Source organism: Mastacembelus armatus, chromosome 4, assembly GCF_900324485.2.
Source record: "Mastacembelus armatus chromosome 4, fMasArm1.2, whole genome shotgun sequence".
NCBI lineage: Eukaryota > Metazoa > Chordata > Actinopteri > Synbranchiformes > Mastacembelidae > Mastacembelus > Mastacembelus armatus.
In genome coordinates, this window is record NC_046636.1 from 12,837,597 (window position 1) to 12,863,206 (window position 25,610).

Here is a 25,610-nt window from a genome sequence, read left to right on the forward strand (position 1 = left end):
TGTGGCACTAAGTGTAGATTGAGAAAAAAATGAATTAAAATAATTGTATCAGGCTGCAACATAAAATAGAAAAAAAGTAAATGGGGGTCTAAATACTTTTTGAATGCACTGTAGATAAATGAACTCCACAGGACACCTAACTGCATCACCAAAACACTTAAAAGAAAGGGTTAAAGGTAACCTCATGAATGTATATTATAGTGATATACATGCTCTTGAATCACTCATGATAATATCACCATGTCTTATCCACTTTGTAAAAGCCATTTAATTTACACAATGGTGAAACAGGTTTTTCACAACTATCCAACAAAACCTCAATTGGTTTATTTAAGGTTCTAAGTCATTTTTTATAAACTCACAAAACACATTGACAAAATGGGTAAAACAACAAATAAACTGGGATTAGGTTAATAGCACACTATTGGTTTTATCTTTCCTAACCCACTGTCAAGCTATAAATAACTGTAGCAACCTCATGCAACCAATAACTCCTTACAGCTAACGAGCAGCATTTGTTATAGTAAAGTGCCTTTTGTTCTCGAAAATTTGTACACACCATCTACAATATCATACAAAACTGCCAGTTCAAACACAATAAAGATAAGTAAACAAAGGAACTGCAAAGCACATGCAGTATGCTGAAAAATATGTTTTTGATTTGGCTTCTAGCACATATACAAATTCCCTTTAGTCCACCTTTGAAAAAATAACTAATTATCAATAACGATGATCTCCAATCTGTAAAATATCTGAGACAGTATACTGAAGCTCTAGCTCACTAGCACTATTGGTGACATCCCAAAAGGCATGAAGGAGCAATACCTCAAATGCTTTAAGATGCATAGTAGATGTGATATGACACAAACTGAAGAGAAATAGATTGTATGAAAGTAGGACGTGGACTACAATCATTCCAGTTAAGAAAATATTGTAAATTAACACAATTTTTCTTAAAAAAAAAAAAAAGCCAAATGGTTAGCCATCAAAGCATGCTATATAGCAAGTTAAGATTCTTTAATCTAAAATAAAAAACTTCCATAGTGAAAGACCATAATGACAATTCAACCAAAGTGCTGCATTTGCATGTGCCCACTCTGCACACACCACATGTGTAATTCATAAGGTCAGTACCTGCACAGCTAATGTGTTGCATAGCTCAAGTAGAGTGCTGAGTGTTCTAATACTTTTGGTAGTAGAGTTGGACACTCACTTTTAGCAGGCAGATTTGATCTAACTTTGAACGTCTTTACTTTTTGGAAGACTATATCCTAAAAAAAACTGCTCCCACAAAAGTAGCGAATGACGGGGGCTACTGTTGGTGTAGCAGTAGTGCACCCGTCCACATATGCAGGGGACGCCAGTTCGACTCCCGAGCCGGTGGTCATATATAACCTGCATGTCTTCCATTGCTCTCTCCCCTAATTTCCTCTCTCTCCACTGTCCTATAAAATAAAGGCAAAAAACTGCCCAAAAAATAATTTAAAAAAAAAAGTAGCGAATGACAAAATTTGAAATAAAACTTATGGTGACTCAAAACTAATGCTTCAGAATTCAAACTTTCTAAGTGAAAATTATGACGTAAAAATTAATAAATAAAAGATAAACTACTCAAACTTGTTAAACGTCAAAAATCTTATTTTATCTTTAAGTCAAATTATACGATAAAGTAAAATATTGACATTTTAAGTCAAAGTAGCAGGTACCAAGTCAAGAGTCAATGATTATACTAAGAAAACAGAAAAGATTTTAAGATAAAAAGTCAAAATGATTGGCTAAAAGTTTGAAAGAGCCAGAAATTCAAACATTTAAAACCCCACTTGATAAACTTATGCTACTGGACTTATTAAGTCTGGGATATTTTGAGTGTTTAGCATATTTCTCAAAGGCCAAAACAACCAGAAGAAGTGACATGACATAACATTGCTTTTTACTAAAAAACATTTTTTTTTTTTTTTTTTAACTAAAAAGCAATGTTAGCTCTCAAAAGACACAGTCAACAGCTTGCAACACATTTTCAGGTATATCCAACATAGGAGGTTGGCACAGTTTGCATGTTGAACTTTTTGTTTTGTCATAAATATGTGAATATATTTGTGATGTTATTGTGTGTGCAGTGTAAATGCTCAGTTGTATAACTTTAACATGCTCGACAGGCACCTTGGGACCCTGTTAAAGGTGATGCAGGCTATCGGGATATTTCCTGGCATGACTTTTCTCGGCGTAATCACTCGGCACAAGCGGCAGCAGTAATGATGTAACAGCAGTGAGGCACAGCTCAGTCTGAGTTCCTATAATGATCATCACAGCTGAATAGACAGCAGACAGCACAGCTAATTTTGATCAGCATGTCATCATCATCAACACCATGATCAGACTATTAAAATTCCTCCTTCTGTCTTCTTCTTGTTCCTTCCTGATGGACCTAGGGTAGTGCTGTCATCCACTCTGCAGCCCTAAGTTGAATAGTGACGAGTCAGACGATGCTTGGTTATTCATCATCCCATGTTTGTTGTAGCAGGAAATTAGCGGCCAGATTCTCATTCTTTTCACAAGCAAAGTAAGCCTGGATGACTAAGCCTTCAGGGAAGCCCAGTGCTTTTAACTGAAACAAAACAGACACAGACACACACACAGATGTGTACAGTTATCTTTGTGACAACACTTACTGACGTAATGCATTCCCCTAACCTTTACCCTAACGCTAAACTAAATCTAACTCTAATCTTAACCCTGCCACCAAGTGTTAACCCTCTAACAGAAACTGTTAAAAGAAGAAGTAACGTGCTTACATCCTGGGACCTCATTTGAAAAAGTGAGGACTGGCAGAATTCCTTCCCTCACTCTGAAGGAATTATGCTCAAAATGGTCCTCACAACAACAGAGGTGAACACATGCCCACAAAATTAGAACTGTCTCAAAAAAAGTTACTAGTAAGGGTATACACACAGTTTTGCATACATGTACAGTAAACACACCTTCACTGCATACAGGAATACACTGCATCTTTAAGGAATTAACCCAGATTAACTCGGAATCCCTGAACTGTAAAGTCAGTGGGCTGGTGAACTGACCCTCTCAATGGCCTCCTTCTCCTGTGGGGTGACCTGGATGTAGTTGGTGTGTGTAGGTGGCTGAGACTCAGCCCCCTCCCCTCCTATGTCTCCACCTCGTGGCTCATTCAGCATCTGCACAAAACGCTCCTGGTGCTGCGTAATTTGCTGCAAGTAATATAAATAATCACTACACAGTTAACTACCCCCTATTAAAGCTGACACAGAACAGATTATGATTGTTGGTCAACCACCCGTTCAAAGCGTATACAGGACTCATGGAAACTGAGCTCCTTGATTGTGCAAGTGTATTCATACAACTACAGTATATCATTCACAACTGCAAGATATTTCTTAAAACCCCTACTTTGTGGTTATTTCTTCTACTTTTATAGTAAGAGATTAAATTTACAGTTCATTATTTCATGAAAATTGACAAATAAGACACTGTTAAGTTAGTGCATAAGAAAATAGAAGCAGTGATGAAAAATGCCAGAAAACGCAACAATAAAAGTCCCTTCAATCTCTTATTTAAAAAAAAAACCACATAAAATGAAAGGCTGTGAAAGGCAACACATAAACTTGAAAACACACAAACTGCAGCATGGTGATTTGCTGGATGGTACCTGCAGCAGCTGCGGGTTGTCTCGGCCAAGCTGCTGCAGCAGAGCTGGTAAGAGGGCTGGATTCTGTTGGATGATCTGTCTCATTTGCTGAAACTGAGGCTGGTTCCTCAGGAACTCCAGAGGGTTTGCTGTGGAGACCGAGCCTGCACCAGGAGAAGGAGACTGACTGCCAGACACTGGCCCTGCTGGTAAAGGGACAGGCTGGTTAGTTTTGTGTTTCGGTGTGATAAGAGTAAATTTTCTAGGAGACAGTTTCTACACTAAATGGAAAGCCAGCTTCTGACAGTTCAGTGAATTAAAGGCAAACCAACCAACAAACCAAGGTACTTAAACAACTTGATGATTATATTGCCATAATAGGCCCAAGTCTGACAGCCAATAGGTGTCCCAGGAGGTAAGCACATTACTTCTTTAACCCCTGAACTGAAAAGTTGAGTTGCAGACCTTTTTTGAGAATGAGAGATTATTGATAAAATAGTGTCACAGACAAAAACAACATCACCTTGGTCGGCAATTTAATCCTTACTGGCATGTTAGTGATTATAATTTATTAAGTCATACTTGCCAGGTCTGAAGCACAGTCAGTCTTTGGTGTTCAGTTGACACATGAAAAATAAGGCAACCCAAATGCAACTGAGCAAAGTGACATGTGAACTCCAAAAAATAAAAAAAGATGGTAAGTGTATTGTGTGTTAAGATTATTTTATCACATTTGCAACTTACAGAAGTAATGCCCATACCTCGTTCTAAAATTAATACTAGAGGCAACAAGTGCTATGCCACCACAACAGTTTCTGGACTCTGTATAACCATAATGTACAAATAGTTTCTGGATTCACTGTGATTGAGAAATTAAATTTACGCCACACTTCAGCATATTTGATTTTGTTTAAACAGTACACATAGACATGCACATTTATAAATAGGTAATAATTAATAAATTTGCTCTTACTGTTGGAGGCTACTGGGGGCTGCAGTGGTTGCTGTGTAGCAGGGATGGATGGATTGGACAGAGCAACATGTCTAACTGGCTCTTGAGTTGGAAAATCTCTGGCATCTGATGGAATGCCCTGTAATACATACACATTTGCTACACACTTTATAATAAAGGAGCAGACAGCTATGGATAAAGGTGGTTAAATCCTCACCATAAGTAGATACTCCACTGCTCGGTCTGGGTTGTTGTAACTGGCTCTAAGTGCAGCAACTACCTGCTCTCGCTCGTAACCCATAGACATAATCTCTGACACAAGGTTCTCATAGGCCGCACCTGTCACTGTGGTAACAGGAGAGGTAGGACAAAGGACCTGTGATTAAAGCTGAAGTAAGGAGGGTGTTTTGCAGGCTTGTGCCATGTCATAGATGTGACACATGTTAACTTTTAAAAATAGTTGCCTATATTTAGCATGTAAGCTTTATTACATTTTCAACACAGTAACCAGTGCCTAACCAATGAGCCAATATTATATAAAAGAGAAAAGAAAAATTACAGAAATATTACCCAGTATTGAAGCTGCTTCTTCGAGGAGACCCAGTTCATCAGCAAGGCTGAGAGAAGCAAATAAAAAACAAAAGCCATTTAAACATATAAAGTAAACCCAATCTACCTAGCTATAACTATAAGGCTGTGCTTTGGCACAGTTGTGCTTTGAACTCAGTGCTGATGTCAGAAAACCAACATGCTCACATTGATAACATGTAGACTTCTAGCAGGTAAACATACCATGTAGGTATGTTAACATTTGTTAATTAGAACAAAATGATGTGATGTCCTTACTTTTGCAAGTATTTGACAATTTCAAGCTTTGACCCAATAGTGGAACTTGAAGAAACAGCAACAATTTACCAAATTATCGTCAGTAATTAAAAGTATTAAATAATCAATCCTGAGGGAAATGTGATTGCTTGAGCAAAGTTTTGTTGCAATTTTTCCAGTACATGTTGAGACATTTCAGTCTGTAAACGTGGTGGACTGATTTTAGAATATTTTAACTAGAAGGTACTACTGTTCAACATGCTCTGTGCTAATTTCACAAACACTGATTCTCTGTAGGTGGCAAAAACTGAAAATAATTACAGAGTAGAAGCAAGTTGTTTTCATGCCATAACTGGCTCAACCTGTTCAGGAACATTAACTATCTAAACCAGGTTCCTCTTTATTACAATATGTTAGCTAGCTAACACAGAATTTCTTCCACAGGCTTTTTGGAAAAACATAAATTTAACTCTAATTTAACTGTATGTAAATATAGGTTTCCTCAAACCTGGACGCAGGTGGCTGATTCTCAGGGTCTTCCCTTGTCTTCTCTTCTGGCTGGGAAGCAGGGGTGGGGCTCTCTGCCGTGGCCAAGGCTGTTTGAACAGTTTCAGGAGCTGGATCGGATGCTAGAGTAGCGTCTGAAGCCACAGCTGGAACTGAGTCTGGGGCTATGTTTGAGTCCAGAGATGCTGTTGTTTCAACAGAAGCTGATAGGGCACTAACTGACACTGAAGGTGGGGAATCAGATGGAAGCACTGACTGTGGCGCAGGTGTGGGTGCAGATGCTGTATGTGCTGGTGTAGAGGAAGCTTGTGCTGGGACACAAGGTGTTGCTGGGGCTGAGGCAGACGGTAGTGCTGAAGCTGTATCAGTTTGGGGAGTTGGAGAAGTGGCTTTTGGTGTCTTTTGGGCTGGTTTAGGCTGAGAAGATGTGAATATTGTTCATTACCAGAAGTGTTTCTGCATACCATTAAATTGCAATTCAATCTCAATGAAACCTCAGTTTAAAAAAATAAGTTCAGAGCAGTAGAGTGGTTAGGATGACATGACACAACCTAAAAAACAATCGGAAAGGACACTGACCTTGGTAACCATGACCACTACAAAGTTTTTCTCATCAATCTTGTACTCTTTCAGTGGGATGTCATCATTTAAGATTTTACCTGTGACGTCCAAGCAGAAACATTAAATGAGAAATGATTTATGACACAATTTTAAATACCAAGCTCTGACTGTTCAAAATGTGGGAAAGTATGGAACACAATAAACATAAGCAAATAACTTATATCAGAAGTACACAGTAGATGTGTTGTTATCCTGTGTAGCTATCTGGTCATCAAACAAAGAAATAACAGATGCTCTGTTTAAATCAACAATAAACAATAAGCTTATATACATTGAAATCACTTTTAGACCCTCCATGGTTAAGTTAATTTCTTGGATTAATAACTGCTCCTGTGGTTTTAACTAGAAATACCTTGAGGAGTGACTTCAAAAGGCAAGGTAAGCAGCTGACAAACACAAACAAACACTTGACAATAAAGCAACACAAGCATTTTCTGTGGCTTTGGTATAATTGAATATGATATGGCTTTTCTCTGTAAAGTCATCCTCCACCTCACCTGCATAGATGAGTTTTTGTCCCACAGCAGGAAATGTATCTTTCCCTCTGTCTGCCTCAATTTTCTCCTTTAGGCTTTTTACCTGACAAACATCAACAAATGAAACCCTGATGTTACTGGGAAATTTACTGAAATGGAAACAATTCTAAATGTTACACAGTGTCACTAAAAATTACATAGCAAGAGTGTAATCTCAGAGTTGTTGCTGGAAATGTCAAACCATTGTAAGTTATGGTAATGTGTTACTTTTTAAAGGTTGGTATTTTGCAGATAAGTATTGAGACCAATACCCATATTAAGCATGATTTATGAGTTCGTAAGCCAGGGTTGTTCTCTCAACTGACTAATGAACAATATAAGTTAGAAATCTTCCTTCAATTAAATAATGCTAAAGCTGAAATGATTCTTTTCATCAATAAAGAAAGGCTGTTGCTAGGTTAATAAAAACAAACACATGTCAACAATCTTTGTGGAGTCATTGATGAGGATTTTAATTTTCAAATTAAAAATTAAAAAATTAAAAATTAAATTTCAAAGAGCTCAAATGAGGAACTTTTTATCTAAGCAAGACTTCAATAATACTACTGTAATGCACTTGACTATCCTCCTCAATAAAAGAGCATTACACATTTGCAGCTCATTCAAAATTATGACATGTTGACAAACACCAAGAAAAGGGAACATATTATTCCAGTTTTAAGATTCCTGCACTGGCTTCCAGTTAAACACAGAATTTAATTTTCGGCTTGCTTATTGTCTACAAGTCCCCAAACAGTCTGGGACCAAAATATAACAGGGATATGTTTACTGAGTCGACATGAATATGAGCCTGGTAGGTGTCCCAGGTCTGCAAGGACCGGTCAGCTGGTGGTGCCCACAGTACAAACTAAACACGGTGAAATGGCTTTCAGCCATTATGGTGCTCATAGCTGAAACCAGACCTATCTGCAACTTAGATTTGCTCCAACTGTAGCCATTTATTACACTTCACTAAATACTTCCTTTAGTGCACTGCTTTTAATTGACCCAATGCTTTATTTTATAATTCTGCTTTAAATTTGTTTGTACTTTATCAAACTTTTCTGTACACTTACTAAATTTGTTTGCTATTTTATATTGTATATCTTTTATTTTTCTTGTGTTCTTTTTTTCTTTGAGCATTTTGAGTTACCTTTCCATGTGAATATGCTAAACAAAAAACCTGTATAACTATCCTGTACAACCCTCTAGCTGATCAGCTACATTATCCAGTTCTCCACTGGATTTCACGAACGCAATCTATATTTTCTGCCATTGTTTATATTAATCGTATGATCCATTATATCCACGGAATGAAGAAATGTGTATGCCCATGTTATTATTCTCATGTAAAGGTAAAGGTGTGAGTGCGTGTGGTTGTTTGTCTTTGTGTGTGTCTATATGTGGCCCTGCGATGGACTGGTGACCTGTCCAGGGTGTACCCCTGCCTTTCATCCAAAGAGAGCTGGGATGGGCTCCAGCAGATCCCCGTGACCCTGGTTAAGGAATAAGTGGGTATAGATAATGGATGGATAGCATGCACTTTTAGAACATGGAACACACGTGTGCTGTGCTTTAGAAGGTATAGCTTTTAAATTGTGTAATTCTATATTAAGTTTATTATTATAAACAACAAATTCTTTAACAATAGTGAACCATAAAAATATTATCAATCATGTCAAGTAAACGAAAATCAGGTTCAAGAGTCTAGTTACAATGCAAATACATTTTTCATATTTCAAATAGCATTTTGAAACAAAAATTGTCTAGCATTTTACAATGTCAGGTGACTTTAAAATGAGAACCATGGGAAAAGCACTAGTCAAATCAAGAAAGCCAGTGACACAACAATGACATTACATCTTTTTGACAATTTTTATCTTTTTTTTTTTCCAGTGAACCATTACAGCTCCAGAAGAGGACTTTCCACTTAATGTTCAAAGACAAATATATTTTTTCATTTAGTTAGAAAAATCAGTTATGTTTGAAGTGTTTTAGTGTATATTTCCTACTTTAAATGATGGTGCTGATTAATGATTTTGTCAACACCGTCAGTGATTGCCAACACTGTCTATTGCATGTTTTTGTTGATTTTCAAAAAATAGTGGTTACTGTGTTGAGTTTACATAGTTTATTTATTAATGTTAACTTAATAAGATGTAGATACATCTTATTGTCTCATTTGTCAATGAAAGAAATACATTTCATAGTTGTAACACTAAAATCAAAGGTAGAAAATAAACTAATTCATAGAAGTAAATAATGATTATATTAAGAAAAAGTGTTTTATAAATAAAATGTTCCTTTGCATGGTTTGATAGTCAAGACTCAGAAAATATGTCAATTCTAAATTAATGTAGAATATTTTAAAAATTTTAGTTCTAAAACAGGTTTTGTCCCTTATCTGAAGAATAAGTGCGTGGTATATATTCACACTATAGTGCCAGTGACTGGTAGTCATTATGATCTCACGTGCTGACACTTGACAAAAACGACTATTAGTTGAATATGCACAATCTTACTAGAATATTACTTACTATATGATTTTTTAAAAACTCCGCTAGAATTGGTTCTTTTCCTAACTAATAGTTTCAAATCCTTCCTCCTATGACTACATTAACAGACCTGAGACATGAATAATTGCATCGTCATTCACTATAACACTATAACAAGTCAAACATTATCAAGTTCAACTAAAGTACAAACAACATTTCCGGTCGTTATTTTCAATATAAACCTTCATGCCTCTCATACTAGTGTAACGTCCGGGGGACTACAAAGATACAAAGTCAAAACAAATGTATTAAATAGACAATACATTCCAATGATTATTTGACTTATGAAAAACAATAATGGTTACAATGTTCTTTCCAGATTTTATATGCTGTACTTTTAATTCAATAAACCATGTTACACTTTTACTTTGAGCTAGCTACACTACCTTACTGACTCTAACGTCCTGCAAAACTGCTATTTTGTTCGAATGCACATTTGTCATACAGACATAACGTTAATGTGAACAAGCATGAAACTAACGCTACTGTATTTTCTACATACTATTTAGCAGAATTTACTGTGGCTAACATTAGCTCCTATTGCCTATGCTACAACCTACGTCTATGCCAGCCGACCCGGCCTGAACATGTTTACTTCAGCCCCCGTTAACTTCTACTCACCGTCAATTCTGGGTCAATTTCTACTTTGAACGTCTGCTGTTGAAGTGTCTTTAGCGTTATCGTCAACATCTTTCAACGCGGCTTCAGAGTCAGCTCGGCTCAAATTCAGCGCAGTGATGATTATTTCTTGACTGGGCCCCTTATTTTTCTCACAATATCTATTTATCCGGGTCGAAATGTATGTGTGACTCAGCTGTCTCAGTGCCGCGAAGCAGGCTGGGTACGGCCGCTGTCTACTGCTGTGGATAAGGATGTAGGCAGACACCATAGTGCCGCGTTTATGTGCTGTTGGAAATCTCAAGTCGGAGAATGCGGTCAATTCCTCAAACAGTGCATTCACAGAAATAACGTTAATAATGCATGCATAGTTCCTAAATATAGAGGTATTCGTTTCAAATTAAAATGCCTACATAACCCTTATGTTGCAAACGGAGGACTGTCTCACTAACATGCCAAATTAAAAACCTTAAAGCATTTAATCAAAGGCATATCACAAGATAATTCTGAACGTTGGTACCCATTACTTTCATGAACTACTGAACTTTTGAAACTTTTTGAAAAAAAGTGTTTCCCATTACCTAAGCGTTTAATCAAATACTCTATATAACTCAGTAAAATATTAGTGACTCTTCATTTGCTGGTGGCCAAAGCCTAAAAGTATTCAAGTTATAAATACAGTGGGTACGGAAAGTATTCAGACCCCTTTAAATTTTTCACTCGGTGTCATTGCAGCCATTTGCCAAAATCAAAAAAGTTCATTTTATTTCTCATTAATGTACACTCAGCACCCCATCTTGACAGAAAAAAACAGAAATGTAGAAATTTTTGCAAATTTATTAAAAAAGAAAAACTGAAATATCACATGGTCATAAGTATTCAGACCCTGTGCTCAGTATTGAGTAGAAGCACCCTTTTGAGCTAGTACAGCCATGAGTCTTCTTGGGAATGATGCAACAAGTTTTTCACACCTGGATTTGGGGATCCTCCGCCATTCTTCCTCGCAGATCCTCTCCAGTTCTGTCAGGTTGGACGGTGAATGTTGGTGGACAGCCATTTTCAGGTCTCTCCAGAGATGCTCAATTGGGTTTAGGTCAGGGCTCTGGCTGGGCCAGTCAAGAACGGTCACAGAGTTGTTCCGAAGCCACTCCTTTGTTATTTTAGCTGTGTGCTTAGGGTCGTTGTCCTGTTGAAAGGTGAACCTTTGGCCCAGTCTGAGGTCCTGAGCACTCTGGAAGAGGTTTTCTTCCAGGATATCTCTGTATTTGGCCGCATTCATCTTTCCTTCAATTGCAACCAGTCGTCCTGTCCCTGCAGCTGAAAAACACCCCCACAACATGATGCTCCCACCACCATGTTTCACTGTAGGGATTGTATTGGGCAGGTGATGAGCAGTGACTGGTTTTCTCCACACATACCGCTTAGAATTAACGCCAGAAAGTTCAATCTTGGTCTCATCAGACCAGAGAATCTTATTTCTCATAGTCTGGGAGTCCTTCATGTGTCTTTTGGCAAACTCTATGCAGGCTTTCATGTGTCTTGCACTGAGGAGAGGCTTCCGTCGGGCCACTCTGCCATAAAGCCCCGACTGGTGGAGGGCTGCAGTGATAGTTGACTTTGTGGAACTTTCTCCCATCTCCCTACTGCATCTCTGGAGCTCAGCCACAGTGATCTTTGGGTTCTTCTTCACCTCTCTCACCAAGGCTCTTCTCCCACTATTGCTCAGTTTGGCTGGACGGCCAGGTCTAGGAAGAGTTCTGGTCGTCCCAAACTTTTTCCATTTGAGGATTATGGAGGCCACTGAGCTCTTAGGAACCTTGAGTGCTGCAGAAATTCTTTTGTAACCTTGGCCAGATCTGTGCCTTGCCACAATTCTGTCTCTGAGCTCCTTGGGCAGTTCCCTCGACCTCATGATTCTCATTTGCTCTGGCATGCACTGTGAGCTGTAAGGTCTTATATAGACAGGTGTGTGCCTTTCCTAATCAAGTCCAATCAGTTTAATTAAACACAGCTGGACTCCAATGAAGGAGCAGAACCATCTCAAGGAGGATCAGAAGAAATGGACAGCATGCGAGTTAAATATGGTATAATTTACATGTTCGTACCTTAAAGCAGGCATCACGAAGGCTGGAAAGGAAGTGGCGTTCCACAAACTTAGAGGAATTTTTTCTAGCCTGGAAAAACAGTCTACTAACATATAAAAAAGCTCTCCGTAAAGCCAGAACTGCATACTATTCATCACTAATAGAGGAAAATAAGAACAATCCCAGGTTTCTTTTCAGCACTGTAGCCAGGCTGACAAAAAGTCACAGCTCCGTTGAGCCCAGTGTTCCCTTAGCTCTCAGCAGTGATGAATTTATGAGTTTCTTTACAAATAAAATCACAACTATTAGAGATAAAATTCAGCAGATGCTTCCTATACCTGCAATAAATGAATCTTTTACTACAGTAGCTCTTGAATCATCTGTAGGACCTCAGTTATGTTTAGACTGCTTCTCTCCTATAGATCTCTCTGAATTTACATCAGTAGTTGCTTCATCGAAATCATCAACGTGTCTCTTGGACCCCATCCCGACTAGACTGCTTAAAGGCACCCTGCCATTAATGAACTCATCTTTATTTGACTTGGTAAATTTATCTCTAGTATCAGGCTACGTACCACAGGCCTTTAAGACTGCAGTAATCAAACCTTTACTCAAAAAGCCTAGTCTTGATCCAGGAGTCTTGGCTAATTATAGACCAATATCCAACCTGCCATTTATTTCTAAAATCCTAGAAAAAGCTGTTGCTAAGCAGCTATCAGACCACTTACACAGGAATGAACTATTTGAAGATTTCCAATCAGGATTTAGAGCACATCATAGTACAGAAACAGCACTGTTGAAAGTTACCAACGATCTTCTCTTAGCCTCAGATAATGGACTTGTTTCGATACTTGTCCTCCTAGACCTTAGTGCAGCATTCGACACCATTGACCACAACATCTTATTACAGGGACTGGAGCATGTGATTGGTATCAGAGGAACAGCGTTAAAGTGGTTCCAATCCTATTTATCGGACAGATTCCAGTTTGTTCATGTCCATGATGAACCTTCCACACGAACAAAAGTTAGTTATGGAGTTCCACAAGGTTCTGTGCTAGGACCGATTCTGTTCACCCTGTACATGCTTCCTTTAGGATATATCATTAGGAAGCACTCTATTAATTACCACTGCTATGCGGATGACACTCAGTTATATCTATCTATTAAACCTGTTAACACAAACCAGTTAACCAGACTTCAAGCCTGTCTAACTGACATAAAGGCCTGGATGACCAGTAACTTTTTACTTTTAAACTCGGAGAAAACAGAAGTCATTATATTTGGGCCTAAAAATCTCAGAAATAACTTTTCTAAAATTATAGCTACTCTAGATGGCATAGCCCTGGCCTCCAGCACTACTGTAAAAAACCTTGGAGTTATTTTTGACCAGGACATGTCCTTTAACTCACACATAAAACAAATTTCTAGAACTGCATTCTTTCACCTGCGCAACATTTCCAAAATTAGGAGCATCCTGTCTCAAAATGATGCAGAAAAACTAGTCCATGCATTTGTTTCCTCAAGGCTAGATTACTGTAACTCATTACTATCTGGATGTCCTAATATCTTAATAAAAAGCCTCCAATTAATCCAGAATGCCGCAGCCAGAGTCCTGACAGGAACTAGCAAGAGAGATCATATTTCTCCTATATTGGCTTCTCTTCATTGGCTCCCTGTAAAATATAGAATAGAATTTAAAATCCTTCTTCTCACATACAAATCCCTTCATAATCAAGCTCCTTCATACCTTAAAGACCTCATAGTACCATATTATCCCAATAGACCACTTCGCTCTCAGAGTGCAGGCCTACTTGTGGTTCCCAGAGTTCTCAAAAGCAGAATGGGAGGCAGAGCCTTTAGTTATCAAGCTCCTCTCCTGTGGAACCAGCTCTCAGCCTGTGTTCAGGAGGCAGACACTCTCTGTACTTTTAAGGCTAGACTTAAAACCTTCCTCTTTGACAAAGCATATAGTTAGGGCTGGCTTCAGGCAACCCTGAACCATCCCTTAGTTAGTTATGCTGCTATAGGCCTAGACTGCCCGAGGACCATCGGTGCACTGAGCTCCCCTACCCTAACCCCCCCCCCTCTCTCCCACCTCATGTATATTACACCATTGAATGTTACTAACCTTGTGCTCTCTCTCTACCCTAGTTTGTGCTCTCTCCCTCCCTCTCTCTCTCTCTCTCTCTCTCTCTCTCTGTACCTTCTGCAGGTGTCCCTGGTCCTGGAGCTGTTTATCGCTTATGTGCAGTTACTGGCCCCACCAACTTGCAGTGTCTATTTGTTGTTTATTGTTGCTGTTCTTTTCTCTCTGCTCCATCCACTCACCCCAACCGGTCGAGGCAGATGGCCGCCCAAACTGAGCCCGGTTCTGCTGGAGGTTTTTTTTTTCTTCCGTTAAAGGGAGTTTTTTCCTCTCCACTGTCGCCAAGTGCTTGCTCATAAGGGAATTGTTGGGTTTTTAGTTTTAGTTTTTGTAAAGTGCCTTGAGATGATTTGTATTGTGATTTGGCGCTATACAAATAAAATTGAATTGAATTGAAATATGAGTGTCACTGCAAAGGGTCTGAATACTTATGACCATGTGATATTTCAGTTTTTCTTTTTTAATAAATTTGCAAAAATTTCTACATTTCTGGTTTTTTCTGTCAAGATGGGGTGCTGAGTGTATATTAATGAGAAATAAAATGAACTTTTTTGATTTTGGCAAATGGCTGCAATGATGCAAAGAGTGAAAAATTTAAAGGGGTCTGAATACTTTCCGTACCCACTGTATGTCACCTGTGCTACTGCACTGTAGATATAGAATTGTGACAAGTGGTAACTAGGTGGTTGACATTCAATGGTCTTGGGCTTGTATACTAGTTCTTTGATCAGACATTTTCTGATCTCTCCCAGTCAACAAACCTTTTACTTAATACTTCACTAGGCAAAACACTGATGCACTGTGTAGTTGGACATATTTTGTTAAATGAAAAACATGATGAACATGATAAAGATCAAGGAAGAAATCGACACCTAATGCTAGAGATCCTCTTGTAAAAGTACTTTTTCTGTCATCTATACAAAAACTCTTGGTATAGACACTATATACTACATATTAATATACATATGCTATACTATTTACCATTGAAAACATTAAAAATAAGGTTATGGAATGGGATATGTTTTTGCCTCCATTCTATAGGTCATAAATATATATTTCACACATTGATAACTACTACCATCACAAACAGATGTCAGCTTGTTGAGAGAAGCTTGAATTTATTCAGTACACCCCACAAACAGAGCAAACTCAAACAGCGTGAACCCATGGGACAGTCACTCATTTAGAAGAAATGAGAAAATGAAGACTGTAAAAATCACAGTTGTATCTAATGGAATCTCCCTGTCAAACACATTCTGCACACACATCATGCATCACACAGAATTGGCTGAAGGGCATATGCAGAAGGAATAAGCAGGTATAGATAATGGATGGATGGATGGACTCACATATGCAGAAATCAGAGCTTTGTGTTTTCAGGAAATGAAGGTAACAATTGAATAAATTATGAAGTGGGTCAATTTCAAAATAGCATTACATCACAGGAGAAACAAACGTGCATGAAGCAAACATTACAACCCCTTTAATTTACTGATATACAAACAAAGACAACATTAAAAATGAATTGGCTCTGTGGGTAACTGCAGGACACACACAGACACACACAGACAGACACACACATGCACGCACGCACGCGCGCTGACATTCAGCAAATCACATTAAATTAGAAAGTTCTCAACCAAAGTAGATACAATACAGAAGAATAACATGGAAACTCTTCTCCAATTTTAAGACTTCAAAAAAGAAATCATTATAAAAAAAAAATTAAAAAATCAGATTTTAGCCCACCTCCCACCACTCCACTACCCCTAAACCTGAATAAAAGGCTGCAGTATCCAAGGCCAGAGTCCACAGGGCTTTCAGTTTGAACCTTCAGAGGCACACAGCAGTGCATAGCCGACTCCTCTACAACTCATCCTTTTGTTTGACATCACTGTCCTCCTCATCTGTCCCGTCTTCCTCACCGTCATATTCATCCTCTCCCTCTTCATCCTCCTCCTCACCATCTTCGTTGTCATCCTCATCTTCTTCGGCATCTTTATTTTTGTTCTTCTCCTCCTCTTCCCTCAGTTTCCTCTCCATGTTCTCCTGCTCCTCTTTCATCTTCTTTTCTGGCTCCTGGTGGACAGAGAACACAAACTGTTTGAATGTTTTGAACAGGAGTATGGTGTTTAACACACTGGATATTATAAATATAACACCAGGTAATTTTGATGTCAATACACTTGATTATTAGACTCTAAATATAGTATTTCTAAGTATAGTCCTACCTCAGTAGCTCCCCAGGTTTTCTTGCCGAACTCCTCTGCTTCTTTGACATCGTCAGTGATCAGGAAGTTGTCAAAAATTGTGCCAGACTTAACCTGAATAATCAGAAACATTAGTTATTCAAGGAATTGAGACAACTGATACTTTTTTCATATCTTTATTCAACCCAACTGTTTTTACCACATAGCAGGAAACAAGCCAGTAGCTATTCGCAGGCTCCACAAGTCACCTATTCCAACTCACAAAAGCATTACCTGCCACAGATCCAGGCCCAGCACTCCGATATTGTCAAACTTGTATATTGTAGCATCATGAGTGTACTCTGGGTTGTCCATCTCAGGGTGGACCCAGACTCCTTTGTAGCCAGGGTTATCAATCTGCTTGGGTTTCCAATTTCCCTGAAAAGACAACAAAACAGTCCTTAGGTCTGGTGACAGTAATGTTATTAGACCAATTCTATGATACAACTAATGCCTTCAGAATATTAAATCCCTACACTGATGCAAAACCTTAAAAATACATTCATTTCTTATCACCAACATCTGTAAAATGATTTTAATTGTTCTCTAGAAAAGTCCCATTCCATGTTCATAGCTATACAAGTCATACTTTATACTCCGGGTTGGTGATCATGGGAGGTTCCCAATCTCCATCCATGTGCTCATCCCAGTCATCAGGCTTCTTGGCATCAGGATCAGGGATGGTCTCTGGCTTGTCCCAGTGCTGGAAAACAACAGATTTAAATATTTTACAGTTCTTCAAAACTGCCTTAAAATGTATTTATTACTGTTGTGCTGGAGCGACAATTTCTTAGAGAAAACTTGCAAAAGTAGAGCTTATTCACAGGTACTTAAATATTGTTTCAGGTGAATTCCACACATAAAGTCATCTATAGATAAAAGTGAGACCAATGTATGCTGAAATATGATTTCAAATGAAATACTTATATAGACTTTATAAAGTATTCTGTCCCTTACTTTATATATATACATGACAAACAAAATAAAAATTTCCACACTAAAACAGAACCCACACTATTGAGTATTGATGAACTGAGAGCAACTAAAACACACTGCCTATCAGGATAACTTGAAGGATTACCAGTTGTTTTAAAAAAAAAAAAAAATAGATGGATGACATTGGCCTGATAAAAACAAGTTAACCTAAATTAATAAACCCAGTTTGAAAATAAAAATGCAGGGAGTTCCTAGTTTTAGTCAATAAAATTAACCAGACAGCTAATAAAACTGCTTCTTGAAAGTAACATGAAAATAGGGTGTACTGAAACATGTTCAGTCAGGTGGTTCATCTCAACAGTGTTGCCAGTACAAGTATGATGGAGACTATTCAATTCAATTCAATTCAATTCAATGTTATTTGTATAGCGCCAAATCACAATACAAATCATCTCAAGGCACTTTACAAAAACTAAAACTAAAAACCCAACAATTCCCTTATGAGCAAGCACTTGGCGACAGTGGAGAGGAAAAAACTCCCTTTAACGGAAGAAAAAAAAAACCTCCAGCAGAACCGGGCTCAGTTTGGGCGGCCATCTGCCTCGACCGGTTGGGGTGAGTGGATAGAGCAGAGAGAAAAGAACAGCAACAATAAACAACAAATAGACACTGCAAGTTGGTGGGGCCAGTAACTGCACATAAGCGATAAACAGCTCCAGGACCAGGGACACCTGCAGAAGGTACAGAGAGAGAGAGAGAGAGAGAGAGGGAGGGAGAGAGCACAAACTAGGGTAGAGAGAGAGCACAAGGTTAGTAACATTCAATGGTGTAATATACATGAGGTGGGAGAGAAGGGGGGGGGGGGGGGGGGGGGTTAGGGTAGGGGAGCTCAGTGCACCGATGGTCCTCGGGCAGTCTAGGCCTATAGCAGCATAACTAACTAAGGGATGGTTCAGGGTTGCCTGAAGCCAGCCCTAACTATATGCTTTGTCAAAGAGGAAGGTTTTAAGTCTAGCCTTAAAAGTACAGAGAGTGTCTGCCTCCTGAACCCAGGCTGGGAGCTGGTTCCACAGGAGAGGAGCTTGATAGCTAAAGGCTCTGCCTCCCATTCTGCTTTTGAGAACTCTGGGAACCACAAGTAGGCCTGCACTCTGACAGCGAAGTGGTCTATTGGGATAATATGGTACTATGAGGTCTTTAAGGTATGAAGGAGCTTGATTATGAAGGGATTTGTATGTGAGAAGAAGGATTTTAAATTCTATTCTATATTTTACAGGAAGCCAATGAAGAGAAGCCAATATAGGAGAAATATGATCTCTCTTGCTAGTTCCTGTCAGGACTCTGGCTGCGGCATTCTGGATTAATTGGAGGCTTTTTATTAAGATATTAGGACATCCAGATAGTAATGAGTTACAGTAATCTAGCCTTGAGGAAACAAATGCATGGACTAGTTTTTCTGCATCATTTTGAGACAGGATGCTCCTAATTTTGGAAATGTTGCGCAGGTGAAAGAATGCAGTTCTAGAAATTTGTTTTATGTGTGAGTTAAAGGACATGTCCTGGTCAAAAATAACTCCAAGGTTTTTTACAGTAGTGCTGGAGGCCAGGGCTATGCCATCTAGAGTAGCTATAATTTTAGAAAAGTTATTTCTGAGATTTTTAGGCCCAAATATAATGACTTCTGTTTTCTCCGAGTTTAAAAGTAAAAAGTTACTGGTCATCCAGGCCTTTATGTCAGTTAGACAGGCTTGAAGTCTGGTTAACTGGTTTGTGTTAACAGGTTTAATAGATAGATATAACTGAGTGTCATCCGCATAGCAGTGGTAATTAATAGAGTGCTTCCTAATGATATATCCTAAAGGAAGCATGTACAGGGTGAACAGAATCGGTCCTAGCACAGAACCTTGTGGAACTCCATAACTAACTTTTGTTCGTGTGGAAGGTTCATCATGGACATGAACAAACTGGAATCTGTCCGATAAATAGGATTGGAACCACTTTAACGCTGTTCCTCTGATACCAATCACATGCTCCAGTCCCTGTAATAAGATGTTGTGGTCAATGGTGTCGAATGCTGCACTAAGGTCTAGGAGGACAAGTATCGAAACAAGTCCATTATCTGAGGCTAAGAGAAGATCGTTGGTAACTTTCAACAGTGCTGTTTCTGTACTATGATGTGCTCTAAATCCTGATTGGAAATCTTCAAATAGTTCATTCCTGTGTAAGTGGTCTGATAGCTGCTTAGCAACAGCTTTTTCTAGGATTTTAGAAATAAATGGCAGGTTGGATATTGGTCTATAATTAGCCAAGACTCCTGGATCAAGACTAGGCTTTTTGAGTAAAGGTTTGATTACTGCAGTCTTAAAGGCCTGTGGTACGTAGCCTGATACTAGAGATAAATTTACCAAGTCCAATAAAGATGAGTTCATTAATGGCAGGGTGTCTTTAAGCAGTCTAGTTGGGATGGGGTCCAAGAGACACGTTGATGATTTCGATGAAGCAACTACTGATGTAAATTCAGAGAGATCTATCGGAGAGAAGCAGTCTAAACATAACTGAGGTCCTACAGATGATTCAAGAGCTACTGTAGTAAAAGATTCATTTATTGCAGGTATAGGAAGCATCTGCTGAATTTTATCTCTAATAGTTGTGATTTTATTTGTAAAGAAACTCATAAATTCATCACTGCTGAGAGCTAAGGGAACACTGGGCTCAACGGAGCTGTGATACCAGTGGAAGAACGTGAATACAATACCAAAGCCAAGATAGGGCAAGTAAAACCAATCTCTTACCTCTGGCTTTGTGTCAGTGGGGTCATCGATCTTGGCCCTGTCATCCCAGTCGTTGGGTTTCTTGGCCTCAGAGTCCTTGATCTTCTTTGGGAGAAGCATATCCCAGTCATCCTCCAGGGTGCCGGACTCCACCTTTTCGTTGTTGATTCTCACCTCGTATGTCTGGTCTGGATTCAGAATCAGTGTGTACAGGTGAGTCAGCTCATCATCCTGCAGAGAGAACATATTTAGAGGAAGAATCTTTAAAATCATGCTCACAAAAAACAAAAAAATCAATATAATTCAACAAGCTTTCTGCAAACATTACCTTGCATTTGATATCTTTCTTGATGAGGTGGTTTTGACCCTTATAATTTAAAATGACATGAACCTTCTTTGTGCTGTATCCACAGACATCAGGCCCTATAGACATAGCAGATGTTTTGTTATATATTTAATTTCCTTATTAACATTACAGAGGAAGCACAGTAGCTAGTACACCTGAAACAGCTGGTTTAAAAAAAACACTTATTAGGAAAATTTGTTAAGCATTCCATCACATGATCTCTCCTGAGACACTTGCCCTCTACAAGTGTCTCTTGACTCACCAAACATGATGTAATACTGAGAGTCTCCATGCATGTCGCTCTGATCAAGGTCAGAGGGGAAGAGCTTGACATAGCCACCTCCACAATCGATTTTCTGCTCATGCTTAACAGTGAACTGGATGACCAGGGGCTTTCCCTCATTGCTAAATGGCTCAAAGCGGGCAGACAGGGCATAAAAGCGTGCATCCTGGCTTGTCTGGATACCTGGTGTAGGTGCAGATGAGAAAAATCATAGGTGTGAACAGCTGTTAGCAAAAAAGGCTCAAAGCTATTCATGGCTTTGTGTGCAATAATGCAGTAGTAATTCTTTCTCTAACCTCTTACCGCAGTGATTAAAAGATATACGTTAGCCTGTATTACTAACTAAGTGAAATGGGCAACTGTACTGAGGACTCAAGCAGCCTGAAAACCTCTAACATTGGCTCAACTGCTTTGTGTTAACTAAATTAAAAGTGTGTTTAGGAATACATGATACTCAAGTACAGTACTAACTGACAAAACTCTGTTGGCAGTGATTTTGTGATGTTAGTTGAATATTCCTAAATTACTTTGTCTTTAACACAGAGATTATACTTGTTGTGTTCTATCTGTATCAGCGGTCTTAATGAGTGTGTCTATAAAATGTATAATGTTATATATATATATATATATATAATGTCAATATATATACAGTGGGTACGGAAAGTATTCAGACCCCTTTAAATTTTTCACTCTTTGTGTCATTGCAGCCATTTGCCAAAATCAAAAAAGTTAATTTTATTTCTCAATGTACAGTCAGCACCCCATCTTGACAGAAAAAACCAGAAATGTAGAAATTTTTCAAATGGACAGCATGTGAGTTAAATATGAGTGTCAATGCAAAGGGTCTGAGTACTTATGACCATGTGATATTTCAGTTTTTCTTTTGTAATAAATTTGCAAAAATTTCTACATTTCTGTTTTTTTCTGTCAAGATGGGGTGCTGAGTGTACATTAATGAGAAATAAAATGAACTTTTTTGATTTTGGCAAACGGCTGCAATGACACAAAGAGTGAAAAATTTAAAGGGGTCTGAATACTTTCCGTACCCACTGTATACAGTGGGTTCGGAAAGTATACAGTATACAGTGGGTTAGGAAAGTATTATATTATATCACATGGTCATAAGTATTCAGACCCTTTGCAGTGACACTCATATTTAACTCACATGCTGTCCATTTCTTCTGATCCTCCTTGAGATGGTTCTGCTCCTTCATTGGAGTCCAGCTGTGTTTAATTAAACTGATTGGACTTGATTAGGAAAGGCACACACCTGTCTATATAAGACCTTACAGCTCACAGTGCATGTCAGAGCAAATGAGAATCATGAGGTTGAAGGAACTGCCCAAGGAGCTCAGAGACAGAACTGTGGCAAGGCACAGATCTGGCCAAGGTTACAAAAGAATTTCTGCAGCACTCAAGGTTCCTAAGAGTACAGTGGCCTCCATAATCCTCAAATGGAAAAAGTTTGGGACGACCAGAACTCTTCCTAGACCTGGCCGTCCAGCCAAACTGATCAATCGTGGGAGAAGAGCCTTGGTGAGAGAGATAAAGAAGAACCCAAAGATCACTGTGGCTGAGCTCCAGAGATGCAGTAGGTAGATGGGAGAAAGTTCCACAAAGTCAACTATCACTGCAGCCCTCCACCAGTCGGGGCTTTATGGCAGAGTGGCCCGACGGAAGCCCCTCCTCAGTGCAAGACATATGAAAACCTGAATAGAGTTTGCCAAAAAACACATGAAGGACTCCCAGACTATGAGAAATAAGATTCTCTGGTCTGATGAGACCAAGATTGACCTTTTTGGCGTTAATTCTAAGCGGTATGTGTGGAGAAAACCAGTCACTGCTCATCACCTGCCCAATACAATCCCTACAGTGAAACATGGTGGTGGGAGCATCATGTTGTGGGGGTGTTTTTCAGCTGCAGGGACAGGAGGACTGGTTGCAATTGAAGGAAAGATGAATGCGGCCAAGTACAGAGATATCCTGGAAGAAAACCTCTTCCAGAGTGCTCAGGACCTCAGACTGGGCCGAAGGTTCACCTTTCAACAGGACAATGACCCTAAGCACACAGCTAAAATAACAAAGGAGTGGCTTCGGAACAACTCTGTGACCGTTCTTGACTGGCCCAGCCAGATCCCTGACCTAAACCCAATTGAGCATCTCTGGAGAGACCTGAAAATGGCTGTCCACCAACATTCACCATCCAACCTGACAGAACTGGAGAGGATCTGCAAGGAAGAATGGCAGAGGATCCCCAAATCCAGGTGTGAAAAACTTGTTGCATCATTCCCAAGAAGACTCATGGCTGTACTAGCTCAAAAGGGTGCTTCTACTCAATACTGAGCACAGAGTCTGAATACTCATGACCATGTGATATTTCAGTTTTTCTTTTTTAATAAATTTGCAAAAATTTCTACATTTGTTTTTTTTCTGTCAAGATGGGGTGCTTAGTGTACATTAATGAGAAATAAAATGAACTTTTTTGATTTTGGCAAATGGCTGCAATGACACAAAGAGTGAAAAATTTAAAGGGGTCTGAATACTTTCCGTACCCACTGTATATACGCACACTTACCTTTATCAGCCTCAGCATCCCCATAGAACTTTCCAGCGCTCAGTTTCCACTGACCATAGTCTGACTTGTGCTTCGACTCTTGCCACCGGTTCTTCCAGCCATCTGAAACACAGCATTGCACAACTCACTGTCAGAAATTTTTTACCAAAACATACTTCTGCATAGCTTCTTTCACACACCTACTCTGCTGTATTTGCAGAATAACATGAGACTTTAAATTTTACATATAAAAGCATAAATTTACCTGGGTTAAGAGACCACTGCTCAGAGGTAGGTATTTTGATAAAAAGTGGTGTAACGTTATCTGATTTACCACTAGCACTGTTTTAGTATTTGAAAGTTAGTTGCCAGGCTACAAGCTTTACGTTCTTCTTTTATGCTAGCGCTAACATAAAGTAGTTCGGCAAGGAAAAGCCCAGTTACACACACCACTGAAACGAACTGAATCTTAGTGCAATATCAAAAGCGAAAGAATGCTTGGTCACACGTAACATGTTATGAGAATGAAAATTAATGAATCATTTTAACTATTCCATCTGCTTGTCTAAGTTTTAAAAAATAGTATTAGAATATTTACCCTAGTGTTATATAACAATACTTTAACGTTTATCTAATTTGGCCCTTATCTTTTAATTGAATTATATACATATCATGGCCTTTCTCTAATATAATGGGTTAAATCGAAGTAATGTCAATGTTAGTTTTAAAGGAAATTTCTTTTAATTAACCAATATATTTAAGAGAAACTACCAAATTATACCGTTTAACTTAGTGAAAGCAGACTCTTTTCCAACACAATCATTCATGAAATAGGACAGGAAGACATGAGATTGGTTTATACTGCACCTCCATCCAGAAATTGTTCCTTGAAGAAAACTCTAGCGTCAATAATGACAACTATCGATGCAAAGACTGCAACTATTCCCGTATGCTTCATATTGGCAGTTTCTTTCAAGCACCGAGGTAAAGATCAGATTTGAAATTAAATCAGCTAATACTGAAGGAGACGTAAGCCGAAAATTCAACAGCACTAAGCCGTGCACAGATGGCCAAAGTTCATTGGATGAGCGTCTCGCCAATGAAACGAGACCACGAGTTAGTTTTCGGAAAGACTCGTGTTGAATCCGATGTGAATCGGCAGTGGGCGGAGAGAACATACGTTCCGTTTTGCTGTATCCAGGGTCTACATAAAAATTTGTGGTTCCTACGTAAACTTTGGGATTGATGCCATAATTGCTATGACAGAAGTAGAATTAACAAACTTCATTCATATACAACGGTATTTATTTTGACGCGAGGTTAGTTGTTACTGGATGGGTTAATAGTGTTTTAATAGCAGCTACTTATAATTATGCTAATAATAATATACAATGATGGTGGGTAGACAACAAAGTAGGCCTTGGGTGACCTGTAGTTGCTCTTTACTTGGCTGAGAATTGTCAGGAATCCACTGCTGCCTTGCAGCCTGAGATGTTTTTTCTACTTCTCTCTCTCCCTCTCTTTCTGTTTCTCTCTCTGTCTGTGTGTGTATGTGTGGGCCTGCTGAGGCTACATGATGGGTGATGAGATGCATCATATCCACGTCAAGACATCAGTGGGAGCCCTTTAAAAGACAGCACTCTATAACAACTTGGCACCAATTGCACTTCGACATTAGACAGTAGCAAGTGATCTATGCAGCTTCTAGTTGAAGCCTTACTTCAGATTTTTCCACTTTAACTAATTTCTTACCATTCAAGTCCAGCAGTGATCTCTTCTCGACCACCACCACTAGCTTCTCTGAGCCAGTGCACCTTCATTATCCAGCTCCTCAGAATTTTCCCGGATCCTCTTCACCACCACACCTCACCACCTCCTGGCCCCCTGCCCAGGGGCGGATTTAACCAATAAGTGAGGTAAGCAGCCGCTTAGGCCCCTCAAGGAATTAGGGGGCCCCAGACAAATACCAAGAAGCCTGTATAAATTATAA

The 25,610-nt window shown here is 39.0% G+C and overlaps 2 protein-coding genes across 4 annotated transcripts; both read right to left on the reverse strand.

Moving 5' to 3' along the window:
• Positions 1 to 250: 250 nt before the first annotated feature.
• On the reverse strand, positions 251 to 10,495 carry rad23ab (RAD23 homolog A, nucleotide excision repair protein b). 3 transcript variants are annotated; one of them, XM_026323322.2, is made up of 10 exons: positions 10,255 to 10,494; positions 7,061 to 7,142; positions 6,522 to 6,601; positions 5,944 to 6,359; positions 5,181 to 5,227; positions 4,828 to 4,955; positions 4,632 to 4,749; positions 3,680 to 3,861; positions 3,075 to 3,221; positions 251 to 2,605 (listed from the first exon to the last, which is right to left on the reverse strand). In XM_026323322.2, exons 1-10 carry the CDS (start codon positions 10,321 to 10,323, stop codon positions 2,492 to 2,494), a joined length of 1,383 nt encoding a protein of 460 aa, XP_026179107.1. In that variant the 5' UTR covers positions 10,324 to 10,494; the 3' UTR covers positions 251 to 2,491. The 3 variants fall into 3 exon arrangements, with proteins under 3 accessions (XP_026179107.1, XP_026179106.1, XP_026179108.1); XM_026323321.2 differs by having other exon boundaries at positions 3,680 to 3,864; positions 10,255 to 10,493; XM_026323323.2 differs by lacking the exons at positions 4,632 to 4,749; positions 4,828 to 4,955 and having other exon boundaries at positions 3,680 to 3,864; positions 10,255 to 10,495.
• A 5,079-nt stretch (positions 10,496 to 15,574) lies between these two features.
• On the reverse strand, positions 15,575 to 24,700 carry LOC113140074 (calreticulin-like). The gene is made up of 9 exons (XM_026323805.2): positions 24,488 to 24,700; positions 23,642 to 23,743; positions 21,046 to 21,249; positions 20,766 to 20,860; positions 20,459 to 20,668; positions 17,320 to 17,433; positions 16,965 to 17,108; positions 16,713 to 16,805; positions 15,575 to 16,560 (listed from the first exon to the last, which is right to left on the reverse strand). Exons 1-9 carry the CDS (start codon positions 24,576 to 24,578, stop codon positions 16,348 to 16,350), a joined length of 1,266 nt encoding a protein of 421 aa, XP_026179590.1. The 5' UTR covers positions 24,579 to 24,700; the 3' UTR covers positions 15,575 to 16,347.
• Positions 24,701 to 25,610: the final 910 nt, after the last annotated feature.